Source organism: Phalacrocorax aristotelis, chromosome 4 (genome assembly GCF_949628215.1).
Source record: "Phalacrocorax aristotelis chromosome 4, bGulAri2.1, whole genome shotgun sequence".
Taxonomy (NCBI): Eukaryota; Metazoa; Chordata; class Aves; order Suliformes; family Phalacrocoracidae; genus Phalacrocorax; species Phalacrocorax aristotelis.
Genome location: NC_134279.1, coordinates 1,657,739 through 1,678,499, shown reverse-complemented (window position 1 = coordinate 1,678,499; position 20,761 = coordinate 1,657,739). Strand labels below are relative to the sequence as shown.

The window sequence follows — 20,761 nt, the reverse complement described above, 5'->3', positions numbered from 1 at the left end:
GACGACTCACTATAGAGCTCTAGACTATCAAGTGTGGTAACTCACATGCTCCTGACAAACAATAAGACACCGGGCAGCTTGGCTCAACCTTAATAGAGTCCATTTCCACAAATATCAGCTGACAGGGTTTGCTAATTTATGTTGTAAAGAGCACATAAATGAGGATTGCAGAGCACTTGGCCTTTCACTGCAGCTGGAAGGGCTGCGCTCATGGGCCCTTCGCTACACAGGACTTAACGCTATGGGCAAGCTACCGATGTAGATAACGAAGATGCCCCTACCTGAAAGGCCTTCCAAGATAATAGAAAACTCAAATCAAAACTAAGGGTGAACACCAGTCACCTCCTCAGATACAAGTTAGAGAACAAACAAAAACCTGATCTATTTTACTCTGAATGGAAATATTCTGTTGAGCAAAAGCTAGGAAGCACCATTTCAACTACTGAAACGCCAAAGCTAGTCATAGTTATATCGAACTCACTATTTTAAATTGGTTCTACATCTCCATGCGAAAACACCCGTGGTAAAATCTCTCAAAGGAACAGTAGTTTTACACATTAGCGATTTAGTCAGGCATAAACCAAGAAAGCCAAACGATGGTGTGGTTTGTGTGAGGTTGGAAAGCTACTTCACCGTCGCATCATTGCTGCTTTTAAAAAAGAATATCAAAAGTTTATTAAAGTTATCAGCCAAGTCGGGGAACTAGTCTATGAAAACTAAGTATCAGTTTAAAATCAAAGTGAAAGCAAATATTTCACCCCATGAACAGGGACAATAATGCTGCAGCTTTATCCATCATTTCAAGAAACTCCTGATGAAACGTGAGGTGAGGAGGTCGAACTGACCGACTTGGACTTGCACGGCTCTTTCAGGGCCCGAATCAGCGAGCGGTGACTGGAGCTGCAGTGCGACCCCTGAAAAAGGCAAGAACCGGAACGCAGATGATGCGTTCCTCCAACAGACAAGCCCACCTTGTCTGCCTTCCGCTTCTCCCTTTTTTCCTCAATTACCCTGTGCGGCGTTTTCTGTCCAGTCTGGTTTCTTGCCCCCTTTACAAACCTCAGACCACGCGGCTCCGAGGCCGAATTCCAGATACAAGCAAGTACAGTGCTGAATAAACAGGGAACATCAAAAAAGCGTTACTGAATATAGCTTCTGTATCTCTACCCTACAAAACGCAGTTTCAGATTCAGTACAAACTCTACAGTCAATAAGTACTTTGAGAGAGGTTACAAGGATTAAGTTTCGAGAACATTTGACTATTTCAGTATCTATTTACTTTCTTTTACTGAGACACATACTTTACCACATGTGATACGTGAAGGCAGAACGTGAATGAGAGCCCAATTCATGTGCGCTATGTGTGTTATCAAGGGTCCACAGAAGTTACACAATCTGTTTTTTATTACTAAAGCTATAAAAAAGGGTTGTACTTAGTAATTTTAATAAGCTTGGGCTGTTTTATAAACTGTGAGCTGTGAGCCTCCAGGAATAAGAAAAAAAAAATATTTAAGAAGCATATGCTACTTTGGTAACAAAAAGCAAAAATCCAGAAAGGAAATTATTTGTCAAACTGCCCTAAAAGCACTGTTTTGTGAAAACGCACAGCCAAGACCAGAAGGTGCGATTCAATAACAGCTACAAAGCAGATACCCAGAGCAGCACCCAGACACCAGCCATTTGTTTCAGGCCATTTTTTAACCACCTACACGAAGGACAGCATCGCTTAGCTGAGCTCAGACGCTGACCGACAGCTCTCCGCCTCTGCCAGCGCGGGCTTCTCTTCCACGCGCCCAGCAGGGAAGCAGCACTAGGCTGCCGCCTCCTTGACTCTGGAGTAGGTCTTCGCACATTACCTAGCAGAGAGCGCTAAAGCAGCGGTACCCAGAGCCGAGAAGCTGCAAACAGGGGCACCACGGAAACGCCCAGGTTTCAGCTCCACAGCACGCTGCGGGCTGCTGTACCACCAGTGACTGTTTCTACTCTGAGTCGCATGAGGTGGAGCGAACTGGCAAGTGTTATACTGACCTGGAAATAGCAGTTCGAGCCCCTAAATATATTGCTTAAAAAGGTATGGATTACACAGAAACCCACACTCTGCTGTAAAGAATAGTTTTGCGAAATTGGAAATAAACTATAAATAAAAGTCTAGAAGTTGCAGCAATCAATGCTGAGATATCTTAGTTTTATGAAGTCGAAGCTCTTCCACAGAGACTTTCCACACATGCCTGTTCCTAAATCCCTTTCTAGAGCGGATGACCTGATTAAAGCACCTCCATATTCAGCATTAGCAAAACCAGTGCAGCTTGAAATTCAAACTGCTGTTGTTCTCACCTCCGCCTAACTCACAACATACTGCGAAGTGTCTTAATTAACCTTCAAATATTCCCTCCAATCTAGAAAAACAGGAAAAGAGAGTAACGGTGTTAGACTTCTTAGCACCACATTTTCCTCTTGTGGCTACGTAGCACATAGAAATCTTGGCAAACCTGGGTTCGTTCTTAAGTTCCCAAATCACGCGTTTTGGGCTAGTCCTGTTGGACGTTCCAGAGAGCCCCCAGGAAGCTCCGTAAGTGAAGTCCTCCTCTTGTAAAGAGTTCAAAGGCCACTTGGATTTCATCACTTCAGGCCACTCAGGTGCCAGCCTGAACCGACTTCATCTCCTCTTCTCCTTCCAGCCCCTCAATACACCACCCAAGGCAGGCAGCCGCCTCCTTGACCTTGTACCTCCTGGCTCCCCAGCACACGGGCAGCACTTGGCCCATCTATTTGGCCTTAACGCTTCTGAAAAGCCAGCTGCTGAGGTAAGAGCTGCATCACCTGGTGCAGCAACAGCTCATCCAGCCGTTTGCTTCTGATGGACTCCCCGTTCAGGCAAAAAGGCTGGCCGATTCGTTACGCAGACGGTCGTTCTGGAATTGCACCTTTCTACAATCAGATGGGATATTATTCAAAGCCAGCTAAACAGTTATGCCTTTCTGTGAATTCCAGTTAAGGCTCTTTTTTCTAGTCTCCAACCTGCTTGCTTTTCAATCATCAGCCAGCATTACTTCTACTTCCTTCCAACATGCACTTTCAGGCAGGACACCATGTTCGCTGCTGCTGCTACAGCAAAAGACAAGCAGAAAGCCTAGGAAAAAATCAATACTAGTGAAGTCGTTGCCTGTAAGACACAGCAGTAAACACTTTTGGTGCCAGTCACCTTAGCTCTCCTTAATTGAAGGATGAGGAATTATGCAGGACCGTCAAAACGGATGGGATTGATTCTACTTTTATCCTTGCTTTCAATTATTTGATAACCTGCTGCCACACTCTCCTGAACAGAAAATATAGACCTTATTTTAAGACAAATATCAAAAATTTACTTTCAGTTCCCAGGAAGATCTACAAATGCCTCCCACGAGCCCATTCCAAAAAAAGCTAAACCACCTCCATCTTTTTTGAACCAATACAGTTCAAGGGAGAAGGCCACAAAAGACCTCCAGAGATTGACTTCCTCCAAAACCTACAGAAATACATAATAGGGAGCAAATAGGCCCTAAAATCATGCTTTCCCCCTGGACACAGCAGAGGCAAACCCCACCCCTTTCCAAGGACCCCAGAGAAGGAGCATTTCCCCCTGCTCCTCCGAGTGCCTCCGATCCCCCGGAGGCCAGGAGGCTGCTTTACAGCACGAAGCGTTTATCCATAACGTTCCCCCACTCAGGTAGAAGAAAGGCTTCCTGCTCTTGTGAGCGGCTCTCGCAGCTTCCAGTCAGGTGAGGAAAAGATCTGATCTTGCGCAGGTTTGGGAAGAGCCTTTTCCCACAAACTGGGCTCTCTGCTACCAACCAAGAAAATCTCATGTCCGTCTCCACCTATGGAGGGATGCCTGGTCCCAAAACCTTCATAGGCTCTACACATTTGCTAAATCAAGTAATGCTTGACGAAATAAGGTTGCCCCCCTTTGAGGTGCCAGCAGGTGCTGAGGGCTTTCGGTTCTTACTAAGATTGGCCACAGCAGAGCCGGGGCTCAGCAATTAGCCCAAGATATTTTAACAAACATTTATTACAATTTATGTGGACTTTAAAAAAAAAAAATCTTACAAGACAAACCTTACAAAGACAAGGGAAGGTAGTAAGTGCAGTTGTGAACATTAAGCAAGAGAACTGATTTAACGCAATGAAGGAAGCCTTATGCCTTCACAAACATTTCTCCTGTTTCCCTTATTTATTTCCCCAGCCCCCAAGATGTGTTTCACAAGCAGTCTTAGTGTCTAATCTCTTATTTTCTTACTGCTGCTGCCCATCCACTGCACTGCTGGTGTACCACCCAACCCCTTGCGCCGTATACGGATGGAAATAATCCTACCTGGAACAGAATCCTTCAGTTCCGCCTTTGGGAAGGTATTCAACTAATACAATCCTTCCCCAGAAAAAGCTGTATTTGATACAGCTGCTTATAGATAAACCGACACCTTCTTGCAAAAGATACAGCCACAGGAGGGACAGGTGGATTGGGCAGAAGCCCAACACCACCTCAGAACCTGCCAGTGCTGGCAACTTCAGGTGGAGTCTTCTGGAAACTATTCCCTTGTTCATTCCAACCTTATTTCATTCTGCAAGGATCCATCTGCAGAAGGAACTCCCAAGCGGGCAATATCCTTTCAGCCTGCCAGGAAAAAAGAGGCCAGGAATGCCAGCACCTTGTACAACACCATCCCCTCAAACCGCTCCACCCAGAGCCCCTCTGCCCAGTGATCTTCCAGAGGGACCTGGAGATGAAGGAAAGCAACAGGCTGACTATACATGTCATTTCTATATAGGTCCCATGAGAAATCTGCACAGTTTCCATCCCATCTACATTCTGAGTTTTGTCCTGGGCCGAGGAAATAAGCTCCAGAGAGGGAAGAGAAAACAGCAGAGCTTGGAGGCAGCACGTAGGGTATTTCCAAGGCTCATTTCTTCAGTCCAACACCATCAGAAAAACGAGACAAACCTCAGACAACCTTGGCTCTCAGGTCTCCGAATGAAGTTGTGGGTCGGGGAAAATAATTCAGAGGCCAACTGCTCTGAGGAACCAGAATTACCAAATGACATGAAACCCAGAGGCCAAAATATCATTCTGACCTATTATAGGCCAGAATTAGACTTCATCATCAAAAAACTGCCCAAGGAGTGCTTTCTCAGTCATTTCGGCCATTTGAGGATGGCTGCTCCTCAACTAGTCTGTTGCGACAAGGAACTAATTTACTCCTGCGGAATGAAAATGTCACGGGTAGGCAAACAATTCCCAAAACACGGAGTCCGCCCACGGCCGCCATCCGCGCGGCATCACCTCCCCGCGCAGGGCTACTGACTGGACGGTGTTTGCGACCCAGGACTATTTCCAGGACGGGACCGTGAGGCACACGTGCAGCGACCATGCAGGCATCGTTCCCTTGCCTATTGCACTCCCTGGCTCCAGCCTGGATTGCACATAAGCCACGAAGGGACAGATCATCTTAATTTGTCTAGCTATCTTGTTTTCACAAGCAAAGCAAGGCAGGTGATGAAAAGGAACCTACTGAGGGACCATGTCTTGGACTACAGTCTCCTGCAGTTTCTACAACCACATGTTGTAACAACGATTTCAAGAGGAGCATGGCACGACCTGAGTGAGGCTAGCAAGGCTGCTTCTGCTCTAGCAGAGCATCTCTGCTCTCTGGAAGCCCAAGGGACCTTCATTCGAGGCCTCATCAAAATACTTCTCGCTAACAGGAATGGACAAGTCCCTCTGCTGATCTGAAATGCCTGCTCTGATACCCTAAGCCAAAGAGAGGCAAAACCAACCACATTAAAAAATGCAGCAGAAGAGGTGAAACTCAAGCCACGTGCTGACTTGCTTCTGATCCACCAAAGAGCTGAAAAAGCAGGAGGATGGATCCTAAGGCAGTGCCCTAGATGACAGCGGCAAGCTTCAACAGCCCAAGCCTCCTGCTGCCTCCCCGCGCAGGGGGACGTGTCCCCCTAAGTCCTGCTCTCTCTTCGAAAGTAGGGGGTGGTATGGTGTCAGCAAGGGAAGATGAGGAAAGGATGCATCCTACAGTACCCTTCACCACTGTTTTTGCCATGGAGCGACTGCAAATTACTCCTGAGGAGGCTGAAAGAGTGTCTGGGATGCTACAGCAAGCCACTGCTGCACCCTCAGCAGAGCTCCTTCCAGTAAGCGGAAGCAGCTCAAGTCTCAGACCCGACCTCAGTTTTTCAGCCACATGCTACCTGATCACAAATGCCCGCAGGCGTTTATTTACCACACAGCGATACCTATGGAATGAACACTGATCAAACGAATACTGAATCTCACTGTTTCATGAAACAGGTTATTTAGGAACAGCAAGTGCCAGGATGAGGACACGCAGTACCGGGGAGTTTCTGAATCGGGTACGGATGCGACACCAGCGGCAGCACTAGCGATACCACCTCCATCGCACCCACCGCTGCCTCTGACAGGGGCTGCGACGCGTTCGGCACCCACTCCTGCTCCTCCTGGGCTCTGCGCAGTCTGGAAAAGTCCGGACTCAAGAGCAGACTCACCGGTATTCTGAGGGTGCAATGAAGGGATGTTGTTTTTGTTGGATTATACAGAAATAGGGCAACTTTTTGTTGTTTCCTCCACAGAGCACCCCTACCACAGAAACGCTAGTGTAGATGTGCTCGATGTACAAGGGCAAACGAGCAGTTTAGCAGAATTTATTTTCCGTTAAGATTAGCTCGAGAAGGGCTGTAAAACCACAACTGTTCTGCAGGGACACGTTTTTGGAATATAAACTCCAACCTGTCCAAATCCACGCATGAGAGATGTTTATTTTCACATATTCATAGCCATAAACAAGCATCCCTTTCACAGCTTAACCACTTTCTCACCTCTGTAAGCTACTCCATCAGTGAAATGAAGAGTAAGCGAAGACAGACGATAAGAACACAGTCATTCTGCTTTTTGAGGCACAACACCTCCAGACGGGGACGCGTAGACTTAAAATATACCACTTTACACAGACTTCCTTTCCTTAAAATATGCCCCAGGAAAAATATTTTAAAATAAACTAAGAATTAATAAATGCTATTTCCAAGTTTAACTGCTACACTACTCTTGAGGAGCAACAGGTTTCTCTCTCTCTCCAATACTCATACGTGCACATGTACACGCGTGTGCCCACGCAGTCGCCTTCAAACACCTGAGTGGGGAAGCTGGAAGCGAGCAGACACACGGCTTCGCTGCAACAGGGCGGGAGGACCGAGCGGGCAAGGGATTCGAGGGCAATTCACGGACGAGCAAAGCACTGCTCGGTACGTTTGTACTTCAAATACCTTCTTTTCTGATAGAGAAAGGGATGCAAGTTCTCTCCCGCGACAGAGGCCCAGGAATCGCATTTGTGGCGATGTAACGCTTGTCTTAAAATGTGCAAAGTGTCACCAATCCCAGGATCTTCACAACCGATGCAGTCATCTTAATAAAACCAGGCTGGGACACTCCTCTAGATTTGGGGTGGATACATACATAACTATTATCCAGTAGGTTTACACACAGTTTAAATCTGTGTTATCTCGGATTTGTGCTGCTAAATGGACTACTCTCGAGCCATATGTGCACAGCATTAAGTGATGTGTTCAGACATATTTTACCTGGCTAATAATGCAGAAAAATCCATAAATACCCTCATCTTCAAAATGGATGTGCTGTTAAGTACGAAAAACATCATTTCTCAATCAAAAATAACTACTTTTTTTGAAGTTGGCTGTTATTAAGTGAGCGAAAAAGGGGTTTTCCCCCTTTTTTTTTCTGATCAAACGTCACCTGCACCACGGCATAAATGAAGAAGGAACTTAAAGTATTTAATCTTTGGACAGCTTATATAGGATGCTCTCAAGCCCCTTGAAAAAAAGGAAATTAAAAATTCTGCAGCGTTGTGTACAGACACCTCGACTAATTCCAGTGTCTATATGACAGCAGCGTTGCTTAAAAATGCCAGCTGGGGCCCAGAGGAACCACACAGGCTCCAGCAGCCCAGTGTTTTGTCAGGAATCACGAGCCCCAGTTTTAAGCAAGGAATTACTGTAATCAAAGCAATGAGGGGAAAACCTAGTTACTTCGAAGGTAGGCTTCAAATACCTTGCTGAAGTCTGCTTACAGACCCAGTTCTTACTCTCTCTTTCTCCACCTGAAAAATCAGGCTTGGGGAAGGCTACCGGAGAAGAGGAGGGGAAAAAAGGTGTTTCAAATTCATCCATGAGCCAAGGGAAAATCCCAATTCATACTCCCAGCCCCAAGGGATCTGTAATCTCTCTGCAGTCCCCTCGCTCTCTGTATGGCAGGGGCTGGTCTCTTTGCTGTATCGTCGGTTGGACAGACAGGGATCGTGGTGCAGGGGTGCACCATGTACTTCATCTATTTCATTCAGTTAACCAGTTTTTCCTTACCTGGGATTCTTCTCAGCACTTTTTGCAGAGGGAAGCAGCAGCGGACAGGGCTGCTTCCATCCCTCTCCATGCAGGAGGAGAACAGCTCTGGCAGGAGGGATTTCTTCAGGTCAGTGAGACCATCAGGCCTCTTGCTTTTGTGCTCCATTTTAAAAATACATGACATCTTTTTCCATTTGGAAAACCTATTACCCAAACTGATCGCATATTTCCGTGCTATGAAAGATATTTGCGTGGCTCCTTATATTTTGGCCCGATTTGATCTACATTAAGCCCACAGCAGTACTACTGTATATCTATTCAGTTTTTCCTATGACCACGCAATCCTTGGAACGAAGGGAGACCGAGCTGCAGCCCACAGGAAAATCGTTTCAGAGGAGGACTTAGCAGTTCAATCAGCCTCGAAAACGTAAAGCATGCAACCAAGTGGAAACTCAGAGCATAACCCTTTTTACTACTTCCTACTTTGTAGACTGAGTACAAAGCACGGAGGTTTCCCCCACTTGCCAGATAGTTTCTAAAATGATCTCCTGAAGCAAAGAGATTCTCTCTGCACCTCTAAAAAAGAGCTTTTTCTTTAATTGGGTTTAACCTTACTTTGGTCATGGGCCGATATTCCCAGAGGAACAGGGCAGGAGGCAGAGAGGGGCAAGAGCTGTGCTGGGACACGGAAGGCCCCAGATCTTCTCCCTGCTCACATCATCTTTTGCAAACTCTTTCCAAGTGATCCATGCCATCTACCTACAGTACCTGGCTTGCGGGTGCAAATGCTTTGACATTCTGTGACAGAGAAAGCTTCACAAAAATGAGTTTCTATGAGAGCTTTCAAAGAAAACGGGGGGTTTCCGTGGGAAAGGACAGTTTGTTCTAAGCAAGAATGGGAGAAATGCAAGGCAGGAGGAGAGAGGAGATGCAAGGGCTAAGAAGCGAGGCAAATCTATCGTTAGCCCAAATGTGGCCCCATTAGAAGAACTTCTAAAAACAAACAAGAAATAAGTGGAGCTTGAGCAACCGTCTGCATAAACCTTGGCTACACTACATGAAGTAAGGATGAAGCACCCGCTTGCTTTGAGTGACAACCTCAAGAAGCAGCAAACAAGACATGTAAAAGGTTTTCTGTGTTATATTCTTTTACACTACATTGACATTTTCCTTCAATCACCATCACCTCCCTTCTCAATAGTCCTTCCTTCCGTGATTTATGCAAGGAGCCTGAAGTCCTGATTAAGCGACACGATGGCACGGCATTTTTCCGAGTTTTCTCGAGCTTCTGGACTTTGAGAAATCCTCTTTAGTGTGGATTACTACGTCTGAAAAGTCTGTATTAGCCTTTAGGAAGTGCTGCGTACTGGAGAGGTGACAGGGATGAAGTCCAAGCCCAGCCTGACAGTGACCAAAGGCTGCTCAGTCAAACGGGGAGGACGGGCCGGGGTTACCAGATGGGGTCTGTCTATCCAAAGAGGCAGCTGCAATGTATCAAGCCCAGTTAATAAGTCTGCAGGGCTGCCAAGTACAGCAAAACACAAGTGGCAAGAACAGGCATGGCAGGTTAAGGGAGTTCACTGCAAGGATGTAATTACTGTGGGAAGTGCACAACAGGGCAGGGTAGCACAAACACGAGAACGTTACATCAGTCTAAGACACTGCTGCCATCTGCACGGAGCAGCGCGCGGCTGGGACGCGGTTCTAGCTCCCTAGCTGTTTGTTCTGTTTCCCTGTGCTTTGCGCTCCCAGAAGGTACCCAATTACCAGATGCCCAGGGCCGAGGGGACGGTCCCATTTTGATCCCCGATGCATATCCCAGCGCTCCTAAGAGTGCCTGCAGCTACGCCCACAGTGGCTGCGCCGCACTACACGCTGCCTTCGCACCCAGAAGTCGAGATGCTCTGATTGCCTTCCCACAGCAGCCCTGCTCGACAGTGGACCCTAATAATGTCTTCTTTAGGACGCTGGAATTAACCCCATTGAGAGTTTCCCATGTGCTATAGCCAGATGCTCAGCAGCAGTTCAAGTGTTTGTCTCCAAAACGCTATTTGAATACACTGAGATATAATACCACCAGCTCCTAGAAAGCTGTTTCTCCATTTAGTAACATTGTCTTGCCAGCTTGGGGGAAATAATGTTGAAGCAATACTTCAGTACCAACACAGAAACAAAAAATAAGCCTTAATACTTCGGTCTTGATGGAACAGCAGTAATAAAAAAAAGCATTTGAAGCAAATCAAAACACCCTGAAACTGCTTAGATCCCGGTATGCACTTAATCATGTGCCTGAACTTAGGCATATTTTTAAAGCTTTTTCTGAATGAAGGCTTAAGTCTTTGTGCAAGTATCTCTAGTCTGAGATACTCCAGCCTGTATTTCAAACATATTTGCCAAAGGAAATCAACTGTGCGCATCTCTGTACTTCCTTCCGTTCAGACGCTTCAGATAACTCTATCATCATTAATGAGAAGAACGCCAAAACCACCGAGGGTAGGAAACTTTCATCAGCTTCCTTTCCCAAAGGGTGAAATTAAGACATAGTTAAAGGCTGATATTTAAGAAGTCCCTGCTTTCAAGAGGTCTGTGCTAGGGGATTCTCATGTCAGATAATCAAAACCAAACTCTGAGGATACGCTAAAACTCCCAAAATACTGACAGCTGCACATTAACTTGTGTGAAAGTACTGATCGTAAAGACACACACAAGTTTCTTCGTGTCTCGATATCCTTAGGAAAAAGGGATGACAATAAGCAAGTGAGGAACAATCCCTCATAAATGATAGATCTGAGCAGGTTTGGGGTTTTTTATTCTTGACTGTTGGCCTGTCTTCAAGGATTTCCCTGGCTGGCAGCTGAACACAAAAAGGCAGGTAGACTATGGACCGTCTTTCATTTGCGCACAGTTGTACTTTCAAATGAGGGTATGCAGCCCTGGACTTGAATGCCAGGGGTTTCCAGTAAACAATACAGGTCACATTTAACTCTGTATCTGAAGTCAAAGGTTAACGATTCATCATACCGGATCTGACCCTTTAGTTTAAAACAAGTAAGGTTAATGCTCTACAAGAAACAGAAGACAACATTCACACTCGACGCTGCATGTATGTGAACATAAACCAGATCAAACAAGGCAGCACACGTCTACAAAACCATAGTTCAAAGCATACGTACAGTTTGAAGGCACTGCGTACCAACAACAGTTTGGGTTTTGTTGCAAAAGGAAGAAAGCCAGTTGAGAAACTGAAGCCTCTTTCTCTGCAACAAAAGGTAGAGAGCTTTTGGAACTTTTACTTTGGAACTTTTACTTGGTTATTTCTAAACGCTAAGTTTGCCATGCTCTGTTTATTTACAGTCGGAAACTTCTGTACTGGGTTTCTGAGGCTGGTCATTTTCTGCATCTTCCACAGTAGATACCGCATTGCACCAGGCACAGGGAACCTGCGCAGCTGCCACCTGCCAAGCCTGCTTTGAACTTAGTTCCACCTCTTTGAACATCTTGTGGTTAACTTCCCTACTCTTCTAAACCATATGCTTCTCTAGATGCATACCAACACTTTCTCAGCAGCAAACTCCAAGGTCAGATAAACTTTAGGAACTTTTGATTAGCTAAGCCACTAAACCTCCTGTAACACCTTAGACGAAACATCTCATTTAGTGCAGAGACACACAAAACATTCCCACAGTTATCCAGAAGAGAAGGCACCATTAACACAATCTGACATGTTAAATCAGATTTATTAAATGAAGTTCTTTATGACTGTTCGAACGATCTGACCTTTACCTGGAGAACAAAAGGGAGGACGCGACTCAGAAGTAAATCGGGAAGGGGCTGGGAACTCACGTGGGAAGGCTTGCCGTACCCTTTAATAACACACTCCCACTAGTAAGTCTGAGCCTAACGAGATGGACAGCAGAAGAATACGGAGGCGAGATGTCACTGTACAGGCACTGAAAGGAAGGAAAAGCAGGAAGGAGGCAGAATGAGACACAGGAACACAAGTTTTTAAGGACAACGAGTGGGTGAGCAGAGCCTTCTGCCTGGCCTCGTCGTGCCCGCACAATTGTACGTCCCTCCATTGCTACAACATATACTGCCTCCGAACACTTAACAGACCAAAGCCAAATAAAAACAGGCAAGGGATCAATCCACAGACTTAAATCTAGGCAATTCTACCCTTGGCAGACCAGTTATTAGAAGCTTCTCTCCTTTCTCTGCTAAGACATCATAAAAGCTCCAGTTCCTCAAGCCCAGAGAGCCCAAGGATGCTGATCCTTTCAGCTCATGCGTCTCAGCATGACACTAGGATAAACCTCTGGAAAAAACATCAGGTTTTTCACCAGTGCTCTTCCCTTCCCGATGCTGGATCAACATTTCTGCATTACGCCAGCACCACCCGAACCGCAGAAGACTGCCGCTGCCGGGCAAGCTTTAGTGACATGAACACACGGAGTAGCTAAAAGCAGCAGTAACTAGAGCAGGTACCAGCAACCGTTACCAGAAGGCTAAATTCCATGAGGCACTACAAACAACTCGATCCTCCTGAAGCGAGACAAGGTGGGACCTCTCCGCGGGCTGGCTGATCTCCGGAAGGATGATCCTGCTTGAGGACTCTTAACTCAGTTACAAGTTCTGCTGCAACTCCAGCAAGTATTTGATAAACTCTATAAATATTGTGACAGTAAATGTTGCTCTTTTGACCACAACAACAGCAGAAATATACAACAGAAACCTGCAGAAGCGCCAGCTTTTTGAAACACAGTAATAAAAACTACAGGCAGCTTCTACAAGACTAATTAAGTGTTCTTTTGCAATGACAAGTGCATGCACATGCATGCAATTTTTTAAAATAAACAGGGTTATTTTCAATGGATACTAAGCAGATGTGAAGATAGGAATTTGCAAAACTGATGGCATGCAGATGACTTACTGCAAAAAGAGATATGTAAACTATTTCAAAACAAAAGTGTTCAAATATTTTGGTTTTTAAATCTGAGTTTAGATTCAGGCAGGGACCACGGGCAAAATCTTGCTTTACTAGCGCAAATGCCAGTTATTCCACATATTTACAATCAAGTAATCAACATTTAGCCCCCTTATGTTCCTAATAACCACACGTCTAGTGCTGAGAGCAAACCCTAAACGATATGAATTTCAGTAATGCCTACGAAGTACCTGCGAGCACAACACAGCTTTGCCCCACGATCAGCAGGTGTCTTACGAGTCATGATTAAAAATATCCTTACGCACAAAATAAAATTTGTGAGGTCCTTCATTACCCTGTGGCAAGCCAAATGTTCTTTTTCTGTTACTTACGATACCAAACTTCTTTCATAAGCTACACGTTGAGTGAATTGCTACCAGAGTGATTCCCTTTACTTTCTCCCCAGAGATAAGAACCTAGCTTGCTACACTGGAGAGAGTCTAAATTCCTCTGAAGTTGAAAATAAATCTTTCAATAGACACACGGCCCTAGAATTTCTCACTCTTGTTCCAGTTTCTGTTAAGCCATGTTATCTCACTCTTTACATCTTTAGGATTCACTGAGGATCAAATATTCTAGCTCGGCTGAGAGACGCGTAGTACCGCAACAGAGAAGCCAGAAATGCGAACGTCAAGTTACTTCTGCTAACTTTGGAGCTGGCGGGAAGGAAAAAAAAAAAAACAAAAACAAACAACCTAAAATCCCATCAATCTTCAGGATTCTTTATTTATTTCACACTCCCTTGCTTAGAGCTCTGAAAGACACTGACGACAGCTAGGTGAAGTAAGCAAGGAAAAGTCCTCAAAAAGATGGTTTTCAGCACAAGAGCTGTTCTCACATTCATTGCCCGAAACAGGGAGCAGTAAAGCCACTGCGGCAGCGCTCTACCAGCCAGGGCGTCCCCCGGCAGCAAGGTAAAATGCAGCGCAGCAGCTAGAGCGGCAGCTAAGGTTGGCTCCTGGCAACACGGGTGCGAAAGCAGCATGGGCAGGGAACAGAGTCACGACAGCTTCATACCACATCTGTGCTCCAGCCTTGGTTTCCAGCCCTGCCACACGGTGGGTGGTTCAGGAGCTTGAAGAAGTCCCTCAAAGACTGCACGAGACAGTTTGGGTTGAGACCAAAGACAAGAGCGACTCAGGAGCATTTACCCGCTCTCCTCAAACCAGAAAGCACATGTTCTCCTAGTCCAGTCCCTAAAACTACAGAAAGCACACAAAGGTCTTCTCCGGGGTGCTATGGGAAAAGCATGGCAATAAGCTTTAAGAGCGGAGAAATCTCCTGTTCTTTACTTAGGACCCCTTTGGTATCCACCACCTTATATGCATGCGGAGGTTTGTGAAGACAGCAACTACTTCATTTCAGTAAACTGAAAACACCACGAGCAGCTTGTCAGCCACATGGCCATCTCTGCCGAAGCTGCTCTACTCCTTAATCTAAATCCATTTAATCCAATTTATTGTCTTCAAGTGCTGTCTCACTTAACACAAGAACTTCATTCAGGATTACTGCTTGAATACAGCTGTCAGCCCAAGGGTCTCATTCATTGGAAGAACTACATCTGAAGCTATACTGATCCAGGCAGATGCCTGCACGGCCTTTGTAAAGACAGCACGCTGCCAACAGATTCTTCTAAAAACCAAAAAAACCCCAAACAAAATGCACCAGACTGACATCAGTTGGTCACCTCAGATGTAAGCACCACCAGTATTTCCTTGAAGGAGCTTTGGCTATGCATAGCCCTAAGCTCTGAATCGGGAGTTTGAGACATTTACGCAACTACTCACACGGTGACTGAGGCACACTGCAGAGGTGGGGAGGTTTGCTAGCCCGTACTTATCGCAGAATGGAATAAAATCATTAACACGCAGCATGTGACGGGAAAAGGGAAACCTATTTCCAAGAAGGGATACTTGTTGCAGCCTTGTTCATATGATTCCTCTCCTGAATAGCTGCGGAGTAACCACTACATTAATCTTCCTGGATGTTGCAGTCGTGCTCCACCACTGCTCCTGCTACTTAAAGAGTACAAGGTACGTATTGTTAGCTTTCTTTACCGCATGATTGAATTAATGAATGGTATGTGTGCTCAATATATGCCCAGCCTTTCAATATGGGATTTGTGTACCAAGGCAGTCGTTGCATCTGCTGCAGCCACAACGAAATACCTCTCGTTTTCAACTAACACCGCAACCAGGCCAGCGCAGTTCTGAGAACGAACCCTTCATAGATGTGAACCACTCAATTCCCTCACGGTACCTTCTGATGAAGCAAAACAAAACTTCATGTAGGAAAAGAAAAAGCACGCTTATTTCGTAAATAAATAAACCCTTTAACACTTGAATCTGTTGCTATTCTTGGACTAGAGGGCAGCCCTCGATTTTTCTCCCCAGATGCCAAATTCTACATTCACTCACCAAAACGTCGTCTTTTAAGTCTTAAAATGACTTCATTATTAATTTTCCCATTTGTAGCACCTCGTGAAAGTAAAAAGGAAACCCAACAAGACACAGACCTGATTTCTCTCTCACACCAGTGAGATTAAAGACTTTGCTCGTCAAACTCAGAGAAATTATCCCAGAATAAAGCAGTAGGACTGCATACATCGATACGCACTCTAAGGGATTTATAAGGGATTTAAGGAATTAAGTTCTTTAAATGATGTCATTAGCAACGTGTAGTTAAAAGCAATGAAAGCTGTGTACAAAGTGCTAAAATACCAGACGTTAATGCCATTAAATTAGCCTTACCAGACCATCACAATTGCTAATAGCAACAGAAGCTCCAGGGATGTCAGTTATGTCTCCCACATAGGCGCAGTTGGTCCACAGGGGCTCTCTCTTCCATAGTCTCTCTGTAGCAGTTCTAGTCTGACTCGCGTTACCAGCATCGTTTCCCGTTTCCACAGAGTCTTCGTACCACTCCACTACGGCCTCAGGAGCCACTAAACGACTGTTGGGTTTCAGCCGGAGATGGAATTCCCTTCCAAACGCAGTGACATTAAAATACAGCTGTTTGGGGCTTTGGGATACCTCCCGTGTTGATCTTCTTTGGTGACTCGCAGAGAGGATATTGGAGATGTAGCTTCCATCTGCATTGGTACTAATTGGAATCACTAACCCATACGGTCTCGGTCTGCTTTTTCGTAATTCTGCCAAGAGAAATACCCAAAACCAAACTAAAATTAGAACAAGAGCATGGAAGGAGCCTGAAGGCTGAAGACCAGCTGCGCAGCTACAGAAGCGCACGTCACCAGAGCAAACGGTAAATCCGAGGACGCAACAGGCCGTCGCCTTGACTGTTAGGGGCTACCCTCACTCAGGGAGCGCTCCAGCTGCAGCTCATTTACTGTACAACACACCACAACCACGGCATGCTCGGGCCTGAACGTCAAGCGCCTTGGTGGGGGGGAACAGGGACCCCTCTGCCTCACATGTCCCCTTCCAAAATTCCCAGTTTATGATTCCTGTTAGAGCTGCTCTAAATCACTCCACCGACAATTTCAGCTGGAGAACGATGAAAACCAGTGTAGTTTTTAAAAGGACAGGGGACAACACCACTTACCACACCAGTGGGCATTAAATGCCCTACCAGATGGCTAGTCTTGATATGAGCACATCAACCTAACGTAGGCAAACGTAAGTTAAGCCTCACTAGCCCCTTTAGCTGGAACACTCCGGCTTATAAATCTTCGCTTAGGTTCCCTACGGCAAGGCCTTTAATACTCGTAACGCTATCAGCTGTTATTATAAAAATGCTTTGTACTGCTTTTACACAGACAAGGACAGGACACGTAAGAAAGAAAAAGAAAAGTGCTTGACATGCCACGTTAAGCAGGGTACGACAAACCAGGGATAAAGGCCATTTCAACTTCAGGGAAAGCATATGGACGAACACAAGAAGCTGCACCCAGCTATGCACCTCAAGTAAGCGCACACCACAGATGCTGGGATACAGGTTAAGCGCATGCAAAATACCCTCCACGTGCCAAAATTTTCAAGAAGCAGGTCTTTCATGACTGTATACTCCTAAAAGTTACAGAGGAAACCCTCAAATATTCATTTACATTTATCTGGGGAGTTTCCTCGGGTTTAGGTTTACTTAATAGGCACAGAAGAGGCAGCGACCCTTTTGAATTCTCCTGTAAGAAATGCCATGCAACCCCTTCATACACCTTAAACAGAACGGCTTGCTCCTGCATCAAGACCCCCATTAAGATTTTGAAAATGAAGTGCCATGCTTGTTTATCACTGCAATGTGCGTAGATATTTCTGCAGTCTTACAAAACTGAAACAGGGCAAAGAATCCAGTGGATATCACACACCGCTGATAAATTGCTCTATGTCAGCAGTGGTATAAACAGTAATTTCTCCCTCTGCAGATCTCCTCATCCAAATCCCCTCACCCAGCAACTCGCTATTGCCCTTCCTCTTTGTATAACTTAAGTAACGGAGTTCAAAAACGAGGATGCCCATCATTAAAAGAAAAATAAAGAAAAACCAAAACAAAACCAACACAGAACTTCACAAATGTGTACCTCAATCCTGCACCTTTACACAATACAGAGCAGCTACAAAACCAGCCAAGCGGCGCTCCAGAAACCCTTGGGTAACGCTCTAGAGGCTCAACGGCGCGACCCGTGGCTAAGGCGATGCGCCCCACGCAGGAGGTGTGCTTCCAAGGGGAAGTCCCTGCTGTAGCACCTCTGCCGAGTGTCACAGCACCCCGCATCCCTGAACCGCGCGGCCCGGCAAGGCTGCGGGCAGCCACTTACCAGCAGAAGTTACCCCGAGGGTGACCTGCTGTAGCAGAGGCACTGGCCAAGCAAGCCAAGCCACGGTAGGGAACAGGTAACAGCAACGAAAGCCCCTTCTGCCTGTCACTTTGTTTGTGGTGCCCACCGGTCAGCTCAGGGTTCCTGCCTAATGAGCAGCAACGTTAGCTGACTGGAAACCTTCCAAGTGGCTTCTGAGTTTACCTGAGTGAATACAACACCTTGCTACCCCCAAAAAAGCCTCTTTCTGTGTAGTCCCTTGCCTGTATACTGAAAATAGCATTATCAGCCCAAGAAAACCATTTTTATCCCCCTCCGCTCTCTGCTGTCCTTCGGCACTGGTGAGAAAAGGAAGAGAATCTTCTCTTTTGCTCAGAGAAGGGTCTTCTCCTGTTATAACTTATCACATTTGCAGCCCCGCATCAGGACACAGACATGTGTTTCCCGTTGCCCTAAAGTAATTTCACACCACTGTAAAGCCAGTCCATCAAATGAGTTTATCTCTTCTGTGAGACCTTTGTAATCTGGAAGTAATCAGGACATTCGGTGTCTGATTTTCATCCTGTGAAAGGAGGAGACGAGATGTGCCCGGGCCAGGTCAAGCTGTGGGCCAAACTGCTGCTAAGAACAGGACCAAAGCCTACATCTTAATGACTGTGTGTTAGACTACACGAGAGTTAAAAAGACACTTAGCACAGAAATAATTATTCCTCAGCTTTTCTCTTCCCGAGAGAATTGGCCAAAGCCTTATTAGAGTGATTATTACTGATACTTTTCATTTAAAAAACTGCATGACTGGATAGCTCAGATGTTACCACTAAGTACCACTGAGAATTCCTCAAATAAATATACTGAGTTAAATGAGCTAAATTTTACTCACTCCCAGTGTGAATCACACTTGAACTGAGAATTAATAGAGAGAAAGCTCAGTAGCTTGCTCCTCTCTCCTGGTAGCAGTGGCTGCTTATTTTAAGAGGCTCACACGTTCAACGAATAACTTCAGGAGGAAAATGCTCCTAATGGCTTCATACAACTGTTTTTCCTCCAGTTTTCCTTTATGCCAGTTACTGAGGGATTTAACAGAAAAACAACGTATGGTACTGGTAGGACATACAGGGACATTTATATTCTTGCACTATAAATAGCTTTACATCATGCCTGGGCTATAGCATTTGGGTGAGTGAAAGGTTCCTTATCATTTTCAAGTTCACTGTTAAGAAAACGTACCCCACGCCCTAGAGCCAGCAGTCACAGCCAGTTTTGCAGCAGCAGCCAAGTCAACCTATTTTGCTGTACACCTACAGGATCAGGTTCTAAAACTGGTATCCTAATTAGGACATTATCCTTAGGATAACTCCCATCTAAAACAGTGGGAATTCTGAGTGAGAATTGCTAATCCCTCTCCTCAGAGAAGGGACCGAATTAAAACTCTAAACTCATTTTTACTAATAAGACACCAGGCCACGCACAAGAGCCGGGGCTGCCGGGTTGTATATCCTAACGGGGTCAAAGTGAAAACCTAGATCCTCACGCTCCCTGCGCGTCAGCGATGAGATTTCATTCACAGGCTGAGGTCCCTCCTTTTACCTCGCCGAGATTCTTCAAGGCTTTGGGGGTTTTTTTTGAAGCGGGACGTTCAGTGCCAGAGACCACAGTCTGGTGATCAAATTCTGTGTTCACCGCACAACTGAGAAACTGCTTTGCACATCTTGCAGCAGCATTCCCAGACTTCTGCTTGCGGGGGCAAGAGAAAAAAAAAAAAAAAGGTTATTTTGCTAATAACAAGAACAGCCAGCTAGCCACAAGAAGGTAGGAACAAAGGGTGGAAAATAAGAACTGTCAAGTTTTTGAGTCAGCAAAAGCCTTTTCCAGAGTCTCTAAATGCTGAGCTAGAAGAGGAAATGCCTTTTGTTCAAAGGCAATTAAAATTAAATGTGACATGACTGAACACTGAAGACATCTAAACTCCTCCACTGACTTATATTACCCTTTTTCCATGGACTGTATGGTCTTAGGAAATGCTATTCCAGCTGTAGATGTTCTCTTTCCGCTGCTAAAATTTCAGCGTTGATCTGTTCTGATAATTCAAAGCTTACAGTAACGATCAGAAAAGTAGTACAGAGCAATAGAAAAAGCACTTAGCTTCTAATTTTCTTAATTTTTTTTTTTAATCTGGCTTTAAACAGCTGCTCCAGTTGCACAATGTTTAAGTTGAAAGGAAGCACTTAAAGAACATCACATTCTTTCATGGTGTGCCAAAACACAATTAGCTGGAGAATGCCTCTGAAGAGGGCTGTCCGGACTTTCTTCCCCTCAAACACACTGAAGAATTAACACCACTGGCTCACAGCAGTTGTCTTTGCACTGTACAACAACTGTGCAGCACAATGCCGCTTCAAAAATCCTCAACAACTAATTTTTTTTAATCACCTGCATTTGGAAGAGCATTAGGTTTTTTTAGGCATAAGAGTGTCTGAAATACATGGGTCAAAAATTCTTCAGGTAGTTGTCCACAGCAGAACTTCAAATGCACAAACATCTACTTAAGCAAGAAGATTCCAAAAGCACAGTTGAAATTGAAA

At 45.3% G+C, this 20,761-nt stretch overlaps 1 protein-coding gene across 4 annotated transcripts in view; it reads right to left on the bottom strand.

The window, feature by feature from the left end:
• Nucleotides 1–20,761, bottom strand: part of ADAMTS3 (ADAM metallopeptidase with thrombospondin type 1 motif 3) — a 133,509-nt gene that overhangs the window by 100,647 nt on the left and 12,101 nt on the right. For all 4 annotated transcript variants that reach the window (XM_075089955.1, XM_075089957.1, XM_075089954.1 and 1 more), the window contains one exon: nucleotides 16,156–16,556. In XM_075089955.1, coding sequence (XP_074946056.1) covers nucleotides 16,156–16,556 — 401 coding nt within the window. The remainder of the gene's footprint in view (nucleotides 1–16,155; nucleotides 16,557–20,761) is intronic.